Source organism: Strongylocentrotus purpuratus, unplaced genomic scaffold (assembly GCF_000002235.5).
Source record: "Strongylocentrotus purpuratus isolate Spur 01 unplaced genomic scaffold, Spur_5.0 spur5_scaffold_12, whole genome shotgun sequence".
NCBI lineage: Eukaryota > Metazoa > Echinodermata > Echinoidea > Camarodonta > Strongylocentrotidae > Strongylocentrotus > Strongylocentrotus purpuratus.
Genome location: NW_022145597.1, coordinates 33,073,321 through 33,090,814, shown reverse-complemented (window position 1 = coordinate 33,090,814; position 17,494 = coordinate 33,073,321). Strand labels below are relative to the sequence as shown.

General features: G+C 38.2%; 1 protein-coding gene and 1 non-coding gene across 2 annotated transcripts; both read left to right on the top strand.

The window, feature by feature from the left end:
- The first annotated feature begins 21 nt into the window (after positions 1 to 21).
- On the top strand, positions 22 to 17,105 carry LOC584905 (X-ray radiation resistance-associated protein 1). Its single transcript, XM_784749.5, has 13 exons — positions 22 to 318; positions 1,881 to 2,083; positions 3,081 to 3,225; positions 4,011 to 4,108; positions 6,666 to 6,811; positions 8,155 to 8,265; positions 8,747 to 8,985; positions 9,611 to 9,762; positions 10,646 to 10,858; positions 11,961 to 12,320; positions 12,925 to 13,245; positions 13,763 to 13,930; positions 14,929 to 17,105. Exons 1-13 carry the CDS (start codon positions 222 to 224, stop codon positions 15,088 to 15,090), a joined length of 2,415 nt encoding a protein of 804 aa, XP_789842.3. The 5' UTR covers positions 22 to 221; the 3' UTR covers positions 15,091 to 17,105.
- Positions 7,502 to 7,580, top strand: Mir2010 (microRNA mir-2010). Its single transcript, NR_036427.1, has one exon. It is a non-coding gene; the product is annotated as a microRNA mir-2010 (primary transcript).
- Positions 17,106 to 17,494: the final 389 nt, after the last annotated feature.

The window sequence follows — 17,494 nt, the reverse complement described above, 5'->3', positions numbered from 1 at the left end:
TGTTTCCTGGTTACATGAGAAAATAAGTGGATGAAACACCCTATCAGAAAATTGTTAAAAGGAATACCACTAAAGACCACCCGTAGAGTTACTATTATTTGAAACTATTCTTTCATATCATAAACTACGCAGGGGATACTCTTTGACAATACCGGTTATTTTCATGTAAACAATGGCAATGTTGTCATGACAATAAACCAAGGGAAGAGCAATGTCGCAATATGGCTGTGCCTGCTGGCATCAAACTAGAGGAAGGGAGCAGTCATTTTGTTTCTAACAGCTTTCCTGTTCGACAGATATTTGGATCGTCTGATAGTGGTGAGAATATATGATCATGTTTTTCCATATTATGGCAAAATAGTACAAATTTGACGATGTTGCGCGTTTTCTAATGTCGGCTACTTTTGTAAACAAGAGTGCACGCACTGAATCCGGAAAGAGTTGGGATGCATATGCACGGCTGAGCTAGCTGAGCTGAGTGAATATTAATCGCAGTGAGTGCAGTACGTGCGATGAAGAAAGTGGAATGTTGATGAAATGTTGCTGGTGCCTGGCAGATAATGCTTTATCATCATTGCATGACCCAATGGAAAAAGACATTGCCAAACATTTTTAGTATTTATCACTCGTGCTTATTTTACTAATAAAAACAAAAAATATTTCTGCATTCTTGTCTTTCAATTTCATGGTTCTTGGTTGGTTGGTCGGTCCTCCAAAATACTCGTCAGAGTTTTTAACTGGAGGCCGGTGCGGGTAGGGAATGAAAAGTTGCATACAAAATCACTGAAAATGGACAGAAACTTAAGTTAGTCGAAGTCTTAACCATTACATGTATAAATATACCCAGATGTTGTGAGTCTGACGTCTGGGCTGCGTCTCACGAAACCATCATAAGTACAAGTTCGGCGACACCCCATTGACATGCGTGTACTAAGTTTAACACGCGCTTCAATGGGATGTCGCTGAACTTTTACTTATGACGGTTTTATGAAACGCTGCCCTGGTCCCCCTGACAAATTGTGTATCCAGAGACCAGACAGTTAAATTAAAATGGTAGATTTGAAGATTCCAAACACAGCACTTTCAATTAAGCTGTAATTGCTTCCTTTGTAACCCAGGGCCATACATCCACTAGATTCTACTGGTGGGCAGCCAGGAATGGGGGTGGGTGTGGCACTTTCCCTAACCTAGAATTTAACTAGTTTTCAAAAGAAGTAGACATGATAGTCAATGTGCCAAGCAAACATTGATTTTTTCAAACATTTGATGCATTAAAATGCAACATTTATGGAGAAAAGATACTGAAATTAAAAATTTGATGTGAGATCTTTTTCTTTGATAGTGCTAGCTAGCATCAAATAAATTGTTGTGACGAAAAAGATCTTTATAACTTAAGCTTTGTTCAAAATTAAAAGAAGCAGATTTTATGCATGTCCCCATTACCGGAAAACCTGCATTCAAAGGCTCTGTAATTCCATCGCAACTTCTAAATTTATGTTCAAGAATGCAAAATCTACATGTACAGACTACAGTGTAGTTTCTTGTTTAGCTCAAGAGTATATACAGAATCTTAATTTTCCTTAAAAGTCAATATATCAAACACTTTTAATTACATTTCATGTTACAAACATGAAATTCTATCTACACTACATGTATTTTAGCCAGGAGGGATTAGACCTCCCTGCATAGTCACTGACAGGTGGTTATCTCATCAAATCAGCTCTCAATTAACACAAGTAAAAGAGGATCATGGGGGACCAACGGATACCGCACTTAGGCATTGCCGAATAGAGGGCGCAAGTAGCTTGAAGTATTGCAGTCCCGCTTTAAGGTTTGCGTTTCAACCTCTAGTTTCCTATTTTGTATCTTTTTTAATTCAGCTGGAGCATGGTTGGTTGCTCATAGGACAGAACAAATTCGACACTTAACCCATCAACCCACTGCAGAACCTAAGACATACGCACAGCTCAAGTATGAACGCAAGCAGAAGGAGAAAGAAGAAAGAAGAGCAAACAGGGACGGAATCAAACAAGATGAAGAAGAGGAGAGCACAACTCCTGGAGTTTTGGATGGATTCTTTTTGGTGAGATTTTACTCATTTACTCAAACAAACTTTTGTTGATCGAAACTGTAGATAATGTGAGCGATATACTCACATCTCTATGTTAAAGGTTGAATGTATTTGGAATACGTTGGCAAATTGTGGGTCCTTACAATATCTTTGAAAGTATTTAAGTTTTGTTAATAGAAGGATTTTGTGAAAAATATGAGATGATGATAGAATGGATAAAATCATTCATTTAGGAAAATCATTGGATACTCATGTGTCTTAAATTGCCTCAGATTCTGAAACAAAATCCTGGATTTAGCTCATGCTGCAATCATAATTATAAACCTTTAGGTCAGTCAGAAATCCCATGACTTTTACAAGCCGATCGCCTGTCTGATTATCAAGATATTTTTGATTGGAAATCGAAATTTCATTTTTCGTTTTCCTAACAGATTTTATAACACTAAAGTCTATAGGGATTCAGGGAAAAATGAGTACCTTTAATGGAAAAACCGGTCACTCAAAGATGTTTACTTATTTGAGGCACTTCATGATCATTTTAAGGCGCAATTTGTTTTTGGCTTCAATATCATATCACAGACACTGATAACATAGGGCCATGCATCTCAGATTTAACAATGCCTTTGAGTAAAAAAGTTGAAGGAGTGGAAATGAAACAAAAATATTGAACAATTGGTAAATTAATATGGGTATTGACTTGACGGAGAAATTTACTTTGTTGAAACAGTATACCGGTATTGGTAATAGTGTAGCTTTTTTCTCTTTTTTTTCATGTCATTATTTGCCAAATCAAATCATAATAATCCATGATATTGCAGTAATATTCAATAGTGCAATTTCAATACTAATCTTACTTAAATTATCAATCTTTCCCCCCCCCCCTCTCTCTCTCTCTCTCTCCTCCCCTTTTCCTCACTATCCCTTCCTCCCTACCCCTCCCTCCCTCCCTCCCTCCCCCTCTCCCCCTTTCTATTTCTGTCCCATACCATCTTCAAATCTGTACATGTAGTTGACACACTGTTGCGTTGAAGACCCGACCGATCTGTGCTCCATCAATATATCTGGACAGGATTTGACTGAGGTCAAGCAAGAAGATTTTGAACTCTTCATTAATGTTGCGTACGTCAATGCTGGTGAAAACCTGCTACCATTTGGTAAGTTGAATCTTAATCCATCCTTAAATATTGAATCAGGAGGAAAGAAATATATCCTGTGCACAAATGTACATGCATGTACACTCTAACAATAATAAGGATAATGCCTTTACAAAAAAATTGTAAATTGAAAGTGAGTTTTGATGTGTCAAGCTTTAAGAAGTAATAATATGAAAAATAAAACCTCTTAAGGAGGCGTGATGGCTCAGTGGTAGAGCAGTGGTCTCCTAACCGGGAGGTCCCGAGTTCAAAACCAATTTGATGCACTAATGCCCTTCGGTAAGGCATTAACCCTTGCTACCAAGTCCTTCAGGGGGAATTTAAAGCTGTTGGTCCCCTGGTTGCTTACCTATAAGAATACACATGATTTCTTAGTAGTCATGCAAGTAAAACAAACCAACCAGCCAACCAATGTTGAATGATGCCATGTCATATCATTGACCTGTTTTATAGAAATTCCTGTTTGAGTGATCAAGAAGATTGTGAAATGGAGATTTGATTTTCTTTCTCAAAATAGAAGTTCATTTGAAATGAAAGAAGGAAACTGCTTGCAGTTATTATTTATTACATTTACATAGTTTATACATCCTTCTCATATTTTCTGTGATAGCTTGAAGTATGTTTGAAGTGAATAGTTTTAAAATGAATTGTTCTAAATGACACAAGTTTGTGTTTGAAATGTACAGATTGTAATTGGCAAAAACAGAAAGCAACTCTTATAAAATGCTAACATTATCAAATATTGAAATTCAATTTTTCTTTATCTCTGTTTTGATTGTTCACAGATGCCTTCAACCATTTCCCAATCATACGTGAGCTAGAGCTGCCTCTCAATGGCTTGAGAGGTATTCATTTAGACTACAATCATTTCCCTTATCTGGAGGTAAGTTTGATATTCTCACTCAAGAGATCTCTAGATGTAGATAAAGTCAATTGAAAGTCTACCCTTGCAATAATTTGATTTGAATAAATCCTAAACAAATTAGAGATGCATGCATGCTTGAGTCACTGTTAGAGGAGAAAGTGCATGGTGCAACGTTGTTCTAAATATCAATTCTTTATTTCAAATCAAGGAACTTTTGTCTCTTACTGGACACCTAACATAGGTCATGCTTCTTACACCATGATAACATGATTCACATGTGTGTAGAGAAATATGAGCTTTGAAGTATGGAAGATCTCTATGCATCATAAGCTACTGTGTGATTTCCTTTGTGAGAGGCTACAGGTATTCATTTGTTTTGGGTGGAAAATTTTCAAACATGTCCATGAAATTACTCAAGTTTTGATAAAGGATTGGATTTGTTTCATATGTGGGGAACAAGAAAGAAAAAATGTTTTTGCATACATTGTGGGCATGTGTTAACAGAGAGAGAGAGAGAGAGAGAGAGAGAAGAGAGAAAGAAAGAGAGAGAGGGGAAGAGAGAGAAAGAGATAAAGAGATAAAGAGAGAGAGAGAGAGAGAGAGAAAGAAAGAGAGAGAGGGGAAGAGAGAGAAAGAGATAAAGAGAGAAAGAGAGATAGAGAGAGAGGGGGAGAGAGAGAGAGAGAAAATGGTTGTTCAGGAAAGTTTCATTTGGTCCGAATGACATGGGCTTGTGGTCTATGCACTGAATTAGCACAAAGAGCTAGCCAATGTTACCCCATTTTCAATTTGATCGGTTATCAGCTAGCCCAGTTGAGTGAATGTAGGGCAGTTTTGCCGCCTAGCTATCTAGTAATTGATTGTCATGCTTGAATTGTTTGCTTCATTGGTTCGGATGAAAGCATTTTTGTTTGGGCTGTATTGATTTCTATCAAATATAGAATAGAATTATCGATAGCATCAAATATCAGAACAGTATAATATTCTTTCGTATTCAATACAGAGCTTTAATGTGTAGTCCACTTGAGATACTTTTTGAAGGATATTGAAGAATAAACCACAAGAATTGTCGTTTTCTCAGTGTTTGTGGTATTCAAATATTCACAAAGCTTGAATGTGTCTACTTGTGATGTTCTCAATATGTGTAGTTTCTATGGGATTAAGAAATACTACAGGTTGCCAACAAATATTGCCTATTGATTGCTCTGTTATGAATTTCCCGCCATTTCCGTCTGCTATTTCATTGTCACAAGTCAATAAGTTTTATGGCTTGCACTTGTTGCTATTTTCAGCATTCGATATTTGAAAAGATATGTGTTCTAATTGAATTTTTTATTTTTTGTGTCTCACAATATATCCTTTTGTATGATTGTTATAAAATGGTAGTATTGTGATACCATTATACAATGTTGTGCTTGACAACAATGTAAGAAGATGCTCACTGCATAGCAACTCTGAAAATGCTTCCCGGCCATCAAAGGCTGTAAAGGCTACCTCCCCCACAAAGGTATAAAATCCAAAATAACATTGCAAATAAGAGATCTGTACAAGAATGTAAAATCATGAAGGAAATCTCCCAAAATATAAAATTTAGAACAAGTATCTTGTCCCTGTGCACTCTATAGAGACATGTTTGAATGTTTCCATTGCTGTTTGCAAGTAGCCATTGTTAGTTGTTGAATCCATTGTCAAGGGTACAGCGTCACTTCTCTCTAGGGGGTATTGCGCGCCATTTCGAGCCTCCTTTGTGCCCTTGTCTCCAGGGGACCCATTCCCAATCAGACCCTCCTCCCCTACCAAGTACAGACTACACACCTGAGTACACCTACAACTATTGTGTGCTTTATGCCTCATGAATAGGGGTCTAGGAAGGGGTTTTCCATTGCTATTGTTTTTTATGATGATCTTCTTACTTTATGAATTTCATATTCATTCCCTCTCCCCCACCAAGGTGGTGTAGGTGTATAAGTAAACCATCCCACCCAACATTAGAAATCTGAAGTAGCTCTTTGCAAAGCATACTCTTCTATATAAGAAGCAGAAGAGAGGAAGGTGTACCTACTTCACTCTTACATCTAACTCGCTGGATAGCTGATCTTGCATTGATAGTTCTCATCTGAATACCAGTAGGACATAACATCTGGTGTGATCCAACTTCATGGTGGTGCTTGAAAACTTTATAGGTTTGTTATCCGGCTTGCATATTGAGATCTTGAATTGTTCTTCAATTCTGAATATGAGATCATATTAGAAAGAATTTGTGGTACAACAGATTTAATTAAGTCTTGATGTCTGTCTGAATTGTGTGAACACCAACGCTATATTAAAGATTGGTCATCTTTTTTTCTTTTGATTGTAGGCCTGGAAGCGTCCAGAGGATGTACTGATTTATGTCCAATCCGGCCCAGGGATGATGAATGCCTTTCCAAAGGGTACTAACACATTGTCATCGTTTCATACCTGGAACCTCAAGGTTACAAGACTGCTCTACCACTGGGCAATCTTACGGCCTCATTCTTTCTTTATTTGGTGCTGTTTATCATTTCTGTTCCCATTCTTTTGACTGTCTGTCTAGGTATTGGATCTATCACACAACAATCTCTCTAAGGATGATGTGGGTAATCTTGGTCTGCTCACCAGCCTCAAGGTGCTGTACCTCACAGGGAACCAGCTTAGATCATTACCTCCTGAGATGGGCAAACCGTTCAAAATACAAATAAGGTATGAGCTCTAGCTTCCAGGCTGTTAACCAGGCCTGATAATTACCCAATTTAAATCGGTTTCCTGATTTTTTTTTTTTCTTCCAAGATTTTTTTTTTAAAACAATTTTTTACTGATTTTCTTTTTTTCTTCCTGATTTTTTTTTTTTTTTTCTTCCTGATTTTTACTGATTTTTTCCCAATTTTAAAAAAATATTTCTTACTCAAAAGGAGGAATGTTGTTAAATGCAATTTGTTTATTCCCCAAATCCTTTTTTTTTTTTGTTACCAAAGGTTGAGTGATCTATCTTTTTATCCTATGTGGGGAGAATTACCAAACCTGTTATTCTCTGCAAAGAAGATGTCTACAGTCAGTATGTGTGTAAATGACTGCTGTATAACTAACTAAATAATTGTGTAAATTACTGGCTTGTCACTTAAAAGTATTTCTACTCCACTCAAAAGACCACCTCAAAAAAGCATTCTATGGAAAAAAAGACTTCTTTGTAGTAACATTTTGGGTAAAAACATGTGGGTGGGATGTATCAGGAAAGGTCTGCTTGGTACATGAAGGCTTCTCATGCAAGCTAGCTTTGTGGAAGCTGTACATCCTGTATAGCACCGAGGACTCCCTCACTTCACCCATCTCAATGGTGACCTAGCTAGCTAGAATGGACAGTGGGACAGTGTCTTCCATGCTCTCATGGTACGCCAGCAAGGGCTGGTTTCTCCAGTAATTTGTATCTTCATTATAGCATCAATTACTGTTGATGTCAGCCCCTTGCTGGTATACTGCCCTCTACAATCCTGATGTGGCCAAGCTGAATGTAAGAGAACAGCAGAGTTGAACTACAGAGAAATCTGAGCTTCATAATCTACATCAGCCATCATTAATTTTATTTTACTTAAACCATACTTTATTTTAGCTCTATATTTTCATTTGTGCAATTGATTTCAAATGTGTTTACAGTAAGGGTTGTGTGTACCATGTATGCTATTCATTTAGGGTATATATTATATTAATGTTTACATCTTAATATTTTCCTTGTTTTTCTCCCATTATAAAATAACTTATCCAGTTGCCAGAATAGAGGATTTTAGAAGTTGATAATATTGTTCCTGCTATTCAGAATCAACTCATGTTCAAATTTAAAATGTCCATCTCACTTTCTGCCTGACTCTATCTCTCTCTCTCTCCCACTTGAAGTCTCCCTCCCTCTCCCACTTAGAGTCTCCCCCCTCCCTCTCCCCCTCCCATCTTTCTCACTGCCTGTATATACATCTCTGTATATATGTATCCCTGCATATACCTCCTGTGTATCCTTTGTTTAATAACAAAATTTTAATATACATTTTTTTTTTCAGTGACTCTGAGTCCAGTCGAATGCCAAGGTTCTCTAAGCTAGAGATCCTGAACCTAGATGACAATGCCTTACATGATCTTGCCATATTCACCAGTCTAGCTGGACTTAGAAAGTGAGTAGGAATATTTTATCAAGTACCTCATATCAAGTACATGTCATATTTCATGAGGATACTTTTAGATTTTGTATGGAAATATATGTGCTCTTATAAAGTTCTTATTATTATAGCAATATAACTAACACAAGTTGTTTCAGATAGTTATATGTTATGTAACAAACGTATTATGTAAAGGGAACCTTAATTACAAGCATAATGCTTCCAAGGTTTCCTCCTCATTACTGCAGATTATTGTTAGCATCATTTGTATTTAATGACTTGCCATTAAATCTTTTTTTTACTGTTGTATCTATCAAATATTATGTGAATGTTTTGTTACCTTGTATATGCCTTACTTTGTAAATTCTTTTTATATGCAGTTAATGTGGAAATAAAACCTAAATAAAAAGATAAATAGTAATACTTCAGCAGATATGAATATATTCCTAATGTGTGTTCTCTCTCTCTCTCTCTCTCCCCCCCCCCTCTCTATTAGGCTGCGACAACTCAACCTTGATAAGAATGAGATTGTGTCTGTGCCGTATCTAAAAGCTTTGAGTGGTCGTCTAGTAGCTGTAGACAGTACATCAGACTCCACTCTACGCAAGGGTCGACCCCGGTCCGGGAAGGGAAAGAAAAAGAGTGGGACTAGCAAGGAGCTAGACCAGGAGGAGAGGAGTGAGGGGACCACACCAAAGGGTAGTCCACGGGGCACCCCACAGGACAGTGAGCTAGGTACAATCTTCTTTTGCTCTTTTTATAGGATGTATTTGGGGTTTGATTAGTTGTCATTCTAACATTATAACAAAGTATGTATTATAAACTACTCATATCTAAGCATCAAAGGGACTTTGATACAAGTGTGTCATCATTATATTGGGCAAAGAAATGAGAAACATGATTATGATGATGATTATGATGATGATGATTGTTGTTACGATTATGATGATGATGATGATGATGATGATTGTTGTTACGATTATGATGATGATGATGATGGTGATTATAGTTAACACCGGAGTGTTGGCTCAGTCAGTAGAGCGTCCGCCTCACAACCGGGAGGTCGTGGGTTCGAACCCCGGCCGCGTCATACCAAAAGACGTTAAAAGATGGGAGTGGCTGCTACCTTGTTTGGCATTCAACAATAAGGAATAGAGCAACGTCGATCTGGCGCTGCTCAGTGGCTGCCGGGCTCACGATCAATTTGGCAAAAAGAATTTCCGTTTCGGTTTAATAAAATTTGGAGTGGACTATTAGGCTATTATTATTATTATTATTATTATATAATGATAATAATGATTACAATTATGAAGAAAGAGATGATAATTCTAATTGTATTATCCATCTTTGACTTTTATAGAGAAAGGCGCTGCCTCTGAAATGTCCAACCTTCTTGATGACATTGAGGAGGAGGGTGATCTCTTCGATGCTTCTCATGTCTTAGACGGCGAGATGAACAAACTTCTTCCACCATTCCCTGAGCTTACATCTCTCAGTCTGGCTTATAATAAGGTAGGATGACATGGTCAGTGATAATGGTGATGCTGGTGATGGAGGTGATGGTAGTGGTAGTGGTGGTAATAATAATAATAATAATAATAATAGGCATTTCTATAGCGCCGTCTATCTAGATAATTCTATTCCGAGGCGCATTTATTATTACCCCGGCTTTAGCCTAGCTGCCGTTTATCCAGCGCTCCAGCATTTCAAGGAATTAATTCCTGCCAGGTACCCATTAACATCACCTGGTTTGAGTGTGGTAAATGTAGATCAATGTCTTGCCAAAGGACATTAGTGCCGCGGCGGGACTCGAACTGCGGAGCTTGTGATCGACAGTCGGGTGACGTATCCACTCAACCACGACACGACCACGACACGACCATGACGAGAATGACGTTGGTGATGATGATGGTGGTTGGGATTGTTATGATGATGGTTGTAAGGATGCCCTGGACGAGTGTCGTGGACAAGTGGATATGTCACCCAACTGTGGATCACAAGGTCCGCGGCACTAATGTCCTTTGGCAAGACATTGATCTACATTTGCCACTCTCCACCAAGGTGTTAAATACATGTAGGTACCTGGTAGGGTGCGAAAGCTGATATGCTTAGATTAGCAAGTGTGCACTGACTCGAATGCTCCCCAGGTAGTGGAGAATGTGCATACATTGTGTGTGGGTAAGCCTGAATCTGATGACCGGGGTAATAATATATATATCTGTATAGTGCTTTGAGAGGGCCTTCAGTCCTGAAAAGCGCTATATAAGAACTAGCTATTATTATTATTAGGTTTAAAACTAAGATCTAAAGATAGTGATCATTGAGATGATGATGTTTTAATGTTATGTTTAGCTGGTATTGAGTATAGATCGATCACCTCTTCCTTTGCTTGTAGATATCTGAGGAGGAGGGACTTCTAGGAGTAGCAGGCTGGCCCATGCTTCAGGAACTCATCATCCATAACAACCCCCTCACCACCCGTAACAGCGGTGACCCTCCTCTTCTCAAGCGGTACCTAACCAGTAGGCTTGGTATCCGTATGGTCAGGAAGAAGCCCAGCATGGTACCCAAGCCACCGGTTGTGGTACCAAACAAACCCCATAGAAAGGTGAGTCTGGTAGTGGTGGTGGTTATTTTACCTAGCTGCTAAGAAAGTATAAATGCCTGTTAGTAAGCTTTAGGTCCTCTCCGAGGGACCTGATAGTAAGCAAATAACTACCGTTGGTGAAGGTGATGGGACAATTTATCACCTCCGAGGCGATCTGGATGTAGCTATCTTTCCGAAGCGAAGCTGAGGAAAGATAGCGTATATACATCCTGATCGACGAGGAAGTGATAATTTGCCATCGCCTGAAACCAAAAGGTGATTATTTGCTTTATATTCCACATCTAAAACAATTTAACTACAAAAAGAAAAGGACGTGTATGCATCTACATAAAGGACACCATGCCCAAATTCACACCAAAAAAGTTTAACAGTTTAACCCAACCCCTTGAGGGTAGGGCGCGCGCGCATGTTTTTGGTTTAATTGTGCTCATTGGTAATGCGCGCTTAATTACGCCTGTTTTAGTGCGCTTTTGGATAATCTTCAGTGATAGTGCGTTGCCCTGTGTAGATAGTACCTCTATCTTCAGTGAAAGTGCATTGCACTGTGTAGATAGTAGTACTATCTACACAGTGTAACAAACTTTTTGCTTCTCCCATAAATAATGGGTGAACTATCTTTCATCACGTGATTTACTTTTGACCAATCGTAGAGCAAGATTCTTAGTATGTGGAATATAATGAGGATTAATGCCTTACCATAGGGCACTAGTGCATCGACTTGGTTTTGAATCCGGTTCACACTGCTCTACCAACTGAGCTATCGCGCCTCCTCTTCAAGATGATCGGATATTTCTTTCGGGGACATTTGGACTGGCTTTATTTTCTTGAAAATAGGGTTAGGGTAGGGTTATTGAGCAAGGCCAAGGTATATGGTCATTTAGTGTCACGTAAGGCACCAAGTCTAATGGTATTATGAACATGTATTAACTACAGAAGAATAGTGTCACTTGTCAATAATGCCAAGTTCTAGTAGGGCTTGCAAATTAATACAAGCATCAATTGTTCTAAAATTTTAGATGTTAGTATCAATGTATGAACAAAATAGCTTGGATTTTCCTTGTTGTATTGTTATTGATTTGTTGTTATTTCTGTGTTGATGCAGGTAGCAGAAATAGTTCCACCCATTCCCAAGAAACCACTGCAGCTGATGCTTGAAGGTCCTACCCTAGACTCCAGACCAGCCCTTCCATCCACATCCCAAACCCCTCCACCAAAGCAATCAAAACACCCCTCCAGGGAGGAATCGACTCGTCCATCCTCACAGCCTCTACCACCCATACAGAACAACCAAGATGGGACCGATCCATTGCCTGATAGGGAGGATCAAGAGGAGCGGATGGAGAGGACTAAGACATGGACTGAGGAGAGCTTTGGTGAATCAGATGTTGAAGATGAGTCCAGACCTGAGCCCAAGGCCAAGCCCAAAGACAAGACTGCTGATGAACCTGTATTCCTAACACAGGTAAATATCTTTTAGGGTAGAAGAAGTTGAAAGTTCTTATTGCATATTATGCATACCTGCCAAACCTTACGAAACATTTGGAATATTCTGTTTTTCTGGATTTCTAGGACCTGAAAATCCGGAATATTCTGATTTTTCAAAATTCTGATTTTACTTGTAGGTCTGGTCGTTGGTGAATGGTTTTGTTGCCATCAGGGTGATTTCATTCATGATATGCTAGAGGATTGGTCTAGAATTGTACAGTCACAGGAGAAGTGAAAGATTGTGACCTATAAATGGCTCACCATTTACTATCCTATGCAGTACGTTACAAGAGACTTTAATATAAATCGTGAATTGAATCAGACAGCTATTTTTGCCTTGATATTGCACATATTTATCTATTTACAGACTGCATCAATTTGTAGTTGGGTATTTGGCATTGAGCAGCTTTCATGTGTAGTCATCCATGCTGTCATCCTGAACAATTATAAGAAAAGTTTCTTTGTGGATAGGTAGCTTGTTTAGGTGACCAGTAAAGTAGATTTGACCATAACTTCAGCTCTAATTTATGAATACAATTTCTGTAGTTCTTACAATTTTCCTTCCTTGATGTTCTCCCTAGGTGGATGAACACCCCGAGGACGAGACCCCAAAACAAGAGAAACATGCACCAAAGCCCCCCTCTCAGGCCCCTAGACCCCCAGGCAAACCCAAGACCCGGAAACACAGGGTGGACAGCGCCGTATACTCCATCAACGTCCCTCAGAAGTTCAAAGGTTACGAGATGTTCTATGATGCACCGGATGATCCGGAGGTGTATACTGCCCCTGATATCCAGAGCAACCTGAGGTCACTGCGCCTTGCATTGAAGCATTCTACCGTTTATGGAGAGAACAAGGTGGATCTACAGAGGCTACAGAAGCCATTCAAACCATATCAAAAGGTAAGGGCTGGAGGATTTTTACGTCATAAATGGTTGATGAGACATTTGCTCCAAAAAAGCATTGGCTCATAAGTTTATTTTAAAGTTGCATTCAGGTTTTAGGGTCGGGTTTAGGAAAGTATGCGTATTGTAGTGTTAAATTCAGAGATGAAAGAATTGACAGTAGAACTGGAGACTTTGCCTCAGTATTGATAATTGGGATCCTGGCATAGAAATTCCAACTACTACAGGACCAACTACCCCAAATAAGAGGTTATTTTAAGATCAAGTACTATAAGAATTACTGTAAGTCCAGTTCAGTGAAAGAGCATGAAAGACAGAATTGTTTATTTTGTTAAAGCTCAGAGTTAACTTTTTTGTAAACCAGACTTAATACACTATCTATTGTCACAAGTCACTTTCCTTGCAGTTGGAAAGTAATTCATTTATGTGATATATATGACATTGTTTGTGCAGTATAGAAATGAATACTATCAGTATCCTCGTGACTGTTATTCTGACTTGTTTTTTCTTTCAGAGCAAAGTTGCTGAGAAGCCTGCACACCCGACCAAAGCAGAGAAGCTGAGTGATATCCTGGAGGTGATGAAGAGTAGAGAGACGTATGTAGAGCAGAACCTTGGTGAGATCCTAGCCGATAGAGACAAGATGAAAGACTTCCCTCAGGTCACTAGACTTCTTCAAGAGGTAAAATAAATCTGCATTATAATTCTTACTTTTCTTTAAAGGCCCACTGCACTACTTGTAGTTACTTGCGCCCTCTATATAACAAACAATGACTAATCGGTGACCATTTATCCCCCATGATCCTCTTTTTCTTATGTTAACTGAGAGCTGAGTTGATGGGATAACCACCTGTCCAGTGACTTTGCAGGGCTGTCTAATCCCTCCTGTAAACTAGTACAGATAAGCTTTAAAGAGAGGGTCGAGTTCTGGAAAGAGGTGCACAAAAATTTGTGAGCGTTATCATTGTATTGTGCAATTGTGGAAGAACATCAGATAAAAAATGTTCCCTGAAAAGCATAGCTCTTCAAATGCCTTAATATATTAAATATGGCATGTAACATCATAACAATCAGGACGGAATTTTATGCCACATGTTTGTGTAGTCCCATATACATCTTTCTGTGTACAGTGCTTGTAACTTTACCAAGACTGCATGGGCTAAATTTCTTATCATTTTGATGATTCCAGAACCTAGTACATGCCAACACTTAAATGCTAGATGATCAACCTTTTCTGATCGATTCCACAACGTTTCTTTCACAGTGCAATCGCATGGCCAGAACCGTCTACTTTTTCTTTAAGTTTCTCTGTCTATAGTTACTGAAAAAACAACTTGCATTACATTTACTTCAAAGAAACTATAGAACACCATGGTTAAAGATATATATGGGTGTACTTTATGGGTCATTAATTCCTGAGTTGTAATGGCTGCTAAATACCAGAGTTCTCTAGCTTTTGATTTAAGAATTTGCTTGTAATCATTCAAATGCTATGATTTTATTAGCTCATATCAATGATTGTAAGTTGGTACTGGTGTAAGTTTCCTGAAGCAGGCCTACATGTTTTCTCACTTCTATTTGAAAGGGTTTTTAAATAAGAAGGATTTCGTCATGTAATGATAAGTGGTATCTATTTTGAGTGAAGTGCATTCATTAATTTTATTTTGTTTCCCTTTACAGATTCAGAACAAATACAGCGCAGTGCGCAATGCATCCATGAAGGATAAACAGGAAGAGGATGAACAGATAGACCTGATGATACAGGACCTGGAACAACTTGAAACGACTATGAAGTCAGCCCAGTCCTCTAGACAACCGTCTAGGGAGGTGGTTGCAGAATAGAACCGTTCTTAGTCCAACCTGGGGGGTGTTTCACAAAACTTGTCCTCAGTGACAAATTACAGTTGTTGTTATAAGCTACTGAAATGCTTGCTTCTGATTGGTTATCAGCAGATTTGTCACTGCTATTTGTCATTTGTCATTGATAAAAGGCTTTGTGAAACGGGTCCCAGCAGGCTTTAGCCCACTCTAGAGATCAGTTTACAATCCTGCCTTTAGGATGGTTCATAATCAAACCTGTAAAACTGGAGGGCGTTTCACAAAGCCTTTTTTCAATGAGAAATGACAAAAATCAGTGACAAATCTGCTGATAACCAATCAGTAGCAAGGATTTCAGTAGCTTATACCAGAAACTGTCATTTGTCACTGATGACAAGTTTTGTGAAACACCTCCCAGGTCTTAGTTCCAAGTATAGAATAGTTCCAAGTATAGAATAGTTCTTTTTCCAAAATAGAGAACAGTTCCTAGTCTATCCTGCAGAACAGTGTTAGGCCTATTCTTTAGAACTGTTCTGAAGCCTACTTGTAGGACAGTTCTTAGTCCAATGTTTGATGCAGCTCTTGGTTTGAATAGTTTCTCATCTTCCAAAGCAGTTCTTAGTCTAATCCATAGAATGGTTCTTAGTCTAATCCATAGAATGGTTCTTAGTCCAAACCATAGAACGGTTCTTAGTCTAAGTTATAGAATGTTTCTTAGTCCTACCTGTGAAAGCACACTGTGATGTACCATTTGTGCTTTCTGAACACTACTTCACCTTGATTGTACTATTGTAATAGATGACCAATATTTCTAATTTCATACATGTGTAAAGCTCATTATCAAACTTTGTTTTTGTATAATTTACTTTGAATTGTAAGTGTAAGTTTGTGATCTCAACCATTGTTATATTTGCAAAGTTCAACTTCAAAGTGTGTAAGTGCTCTCTGCTGTGAAGACAATTAATTAATGAGAAATTACAAATTCTAAAATATTTTGTTAATTATTATATGGAATGCATATTGAAAGTCTATGCTCTGCAGATTCATATCATCTTGCAAAATTCCCTGAAAAACCTTCGAGTTAGGTACTCTGTACTTCAATGCTTTCCAGAAAAATTGGGTAGTTCTGAGCAGATTATGAATTCACAAGGGATATACAATTCCTGGCATACTACTTTTAGAAGCTGATTGCTAAGTCTTTCTCCTGAGAACCACAAGGCCATTAACTCATATTTGGTTATTCTGTTGATAACATTTTGCACAAGATTTGAGTTGAAGACTTTTCAGTTCAAAATTATTCAAATTGTGATACAAGATAGATGACAAAATCTTGACTGTCATTTCTGAGTTACAACAGGGGAGTATATTTAGATATTATAAGTATCCATCATCCATGAGAAAAGATGAAGATATCTGTACGGTGTTTCAATACTGCCATATACCACACTGAGTAAAGGCCTTTCTGCTTTGTGTTAGATTATGATCATCTACTTTAATACAGCATACATTTATCAGTGCACCTTATACATGTGTGTGATTTGTTATCTATGAAAGAGAATAATGAATAACGGGTCAGTTTTGTGGTTGAAGCCGTCCAAAATGTACCATGTACTTATTAAGAAGAGTAGAACATTATTCATAATTTGTGCTATCGCTATTTAGAAGGAAAAAAATTGTTGTCTGCATATCATTGTGTTTCATGTACTTCTAGTCATATCTATATCTAGAAACCTTAAGCTATACATCATTCAGTGTATTGACTGATAGTACTTTGGCAGCACTGTATAGGCTAATGTGCATGTGCAAGTATATTACTACTGGCTGATCGTGTATTATACATGGATGTGTACGAATGGAGTAGATCACTTAGGTATGCTGGGGCCTTATTATTGAGACACTTGTAAGTGAGAGTTCAGGGGGGCGTTTCATGAAACAATTAGTCGGTGGTTTTCACCGACAATTATTTTGTCACCGACTATTTTCCAGGCCTGTGATTGGTCTAATTTAGTCAGCGCTGAGTAAATTGTTGATGAACATGATATTATTCTGTGAAAACCACCAACTAATTGTTTCATGAAATGCCCCCCCCCCCCCCCAGGTCTTATGTATGATATAATTACTAACACGAAGATCAGTGATGAGAGGGGAGACATGAACAAATTTAGGTTTACAATGAATGAAGCGTGCTGCTTTATTTTGTATCATATATGCTCAAGCGTAAAAACTCAAGTTGAATCACAACTACATTGTATGTAGGAGGATGAATACTGGGAGAGCATAAGGGTATAGTTTCATTTTATTCTTGATTCTGTGCAAGCTCCCAAGGATGCTGCAATGCCAGGAGGGTGCTTCACAAAGATCCCAAGTTGAACTTAACAATTATGGAAAGCCGTTGGCATCTTTGAAAATATTTTGAAAAAGTTATTTT

What these genes read in the sequence shown, in the direction of transcription:
- LOC584905 (XM_784749.5), top strand. Translation starts at nt 222, where the DNA reads ATGGCTGTGCCTGCTGGCATCAAACTAGAGGAAGGGAGCAGTCATTTT. An exon ending in AGTCTAGCTGGACTTAGAAA is followed by an intron (nt 8,266 to 8,746) that starts GTGAGTAGGAAT and finishes CCTCTCTATTAG; the next exon opens with GCTGCGACAACTCAACCTTG. An exon ending in TCAGTCTGGCTTATAATAAG is followed by an intron (nt 9,763 to 10,645) that starts GTAGGATGACAT and finishes CTTTGCTTGTAG; the next exon opens with ATATCTGAGGAGGAGGGACT.